The 2,301-nt window shown below is 59.2% G+C and overlaps 1 protein-coding gene across 1 annotated transcript in view; it reads right to left on the minus strand.

Moving 5' to 3' along the window:
• The window catches only part of GDF7 (growth differentiation factor 7), a 2,338-nt gene extending 1,301 nt beyond the window's left edge, over positions 1-1,037 (minus strand). Inside the window, exons 1-2 of the mRNA XM_069103016.1 lie at positions 988-1,037; positions 324-607 (exon numbers count right to left, since the gene is read on the minus strand). Coding sequence (XP_068959117.1) covers positions 324-607; positions 988-1,037 — 334 coding nt within the window. The remainder of the gene's footprint in view (positions 1-323; positions 608-987) is intronic.
• Between the last annotated feature and the right edge of the window lie 1,264 nt (positions 1,038-2,301).

Raw genomic sequence — 2,301 nt, forward strand, 5'->3', positions numbered from 1 at the left:
AGAGAGAGAGAGAGAGAGAGAGAGAGAGAGATAGAGAGGGTTGGAGGCTGAGAAGGGCTCCCGGCTCTCCCCGCATCAAATTCCCCTCAGAGTGCAAAAGCCCCACCCCCTAATTTGCCAGCTAGGGAAACTGAGGGAACTGAGAGATCCCTCCAGATCACAACCTCCTTTGCCTGCATTTTAGCTGCATCAGAAAAAAAAAAAAGTGAAATTGTAAAACTGCTTCTCCTCAGCCCCAGTCAGAGCTAACCCAATCGGTGAAAGCCTCAGGAGACCGGGCAGTTCCGGGCAGCCAGAGCAATCCCTCTAGCCATCCCCCACACCCTGCTGGGCACGCTCTACTTTTGATGCAGACCGCTGCGCTCGGCGGAATGGAGGCACCGCTGGGGCGCAGGTTAGGCCCCGAGACACAGGAGAAATACGCGGGGCTTCAGGCTTGTAGCCCGGCGGCCGGCCCTGCTTTCCTAAAAGGCGGCTCAGCCGCTGCTTATACTTTGCACTCCATCTATCCTCTGTGCCTGGGGAGGCCAGGATCCTCGAGGAAGACCTTGGCGAGAATCCTCTCCACTTGGGGCAGACAAACGCCCGACGTCGGGGGAGTCCTACGCTGAGCCCGCAGGGCACGGCGCCCAAGCAGTGCTCAGCCAGGGACCAAGCCGACGATTGTAAAGGAAGGGAAAGGGCCGGTGTCGGCACCCTTTCCTAATCTCTGGCCCCAGTGGGAGCCCTGTGACCACCCCACGCCGTCAGCCCGCCTGTGGGGAGCCGGAGATCCCCTTCCACATTCTCTCAGTCACTGTTTCTCTCGCGTGGAAAGGGGAGAGTGAGGCTATTCAGAGTTGCATAGGTTCCCCCCCCCCCCAAGTCCTAGGGAGGAAAAAAAGGCTGGGGGGAGGAGGGGAGCTTGAGGAAATTCCTCCAAGCAGCGGCTAAGGCGAACACTTTGAAGAGGTCATATGGTTTCATTTTGTCCCGAAAGGCAGAGACCGTGCTGAAAGTTTGCCTGGAATTGTGGCATTCAGGGCTCGGAACCCCATCCCGGGCACCTGAACTCGGGTGTTCTAGTGCTGGGGATAAGGGTCCTTCCCAGCCGCCGATGGGGAGGAAGACTGGGGGGGGGGGATTGGAGCCGAGGCCACGGCTGAGGCCTCAGTTGGGGGCACAAAGGTCACTAGCGAAACTTCCCAAGCAGCAGCCCTTCCTCGCCTCCTTCCTTCCCACTTCCTCTCCCAAACCAAGACACCGAAAAAGGAAGAGGAGGCTGAGAGGAGAATGAGGAGCAAAGAAGGGAGTGAGAAGATGAAAGAGCCCAGAGACTGGTCGGAAGACAACGGCTGGCTTCTGGCAGAAGGCAATGAAGGCCAAGCGCGACCTGGGGAATCCCGACCCTGGGCTCAGGGCGGCTCTGTCCGCACCCACTTGGGTGACCCTGGGCAAGCTCCTTGATTTCTCTGGCTCTCACTCCTTCCCCTTGGTTTAAGGGCTTGGACGCTCTGCTTTGAAAGGGCCCTCGAAGCTGCGATTCTCGAAACGCAGGCCCAGGAAAGAAGGAAGAGACCCAAGGCCCAAGGAGAGAACGCATGCCCACGAAGGAGGCAGGCTGTGAGGTTCTCTACATGTGCCCTTGCCTGAGGGCACCTTTGCCCTAAAACCAGAGACTTTACTTGGTGCCCTGGGCAGTGCAGCCGCTTGGGTTTAACTACGCTGCCCACCCCCGGGAGAGCTGGAGAGCTCTCCTCCTGGTCGGTCTTCCCTGCCCTCCCGACTCCAGATGGCCTGGTGCCCAGTTTAACTTAGCAGCCTGCTCTAAGGAGGGCAGAGCCTCTCCGGCCCGCTGTGCCGAGAACCAGCCTTGCAGAACAGCGGCCCGAAGAGTAGTGTGGGAGGGACCCCAGGGTCTCAGAGAAACTTCATCAAGACGGGCTTTCGCTGGAAGCGAGAAGCTCGGCTTGGGCCTTCTCCTGGCTATCAGGGAGGCGGGCTCGAGCCCCAGTTCGTGGTTCTGGAGCATGGCCTTGGTAGGCTTGTCCTCCCCGGGCGGGGCCCGGTTGGTCTCAGGACGCTCCTGCGGGGTTTGGGGCTGGAGGGAATTAAGACTGAAATTTACCGGAGTTTCCGGCTGAAATTAGTTACATTTCTCCTATCTGTCTGTCTTAATGACTTCAATAGAGATTAATGAAGTCCAGATGAGACGCACCCCCGTCTCTCTCCACCTCCTCGCCAGGGCCCGACACAGCCCCCGCGCGGCCAGCCTCGCCCAAAACGAACTCCGGCTCTGGAACTCAGGAGGGCAGCGCAGAG

This window comes from Petaurus breviceps, unplaced genomic scaffold (genome assembly GCF_028583685.1).
Source record: "Petaurus breviceps papuanus isolate PSGF00001 unplaced genomic scaffold, PetGlider_PUasm1.0 559, whole genome shotgun sequence".
NCBI lineage: Eukaryota > Metazoa > Chordata > Mammalia > Diprotodontia > Petauridae > Petaurus > Petaurus breviceps.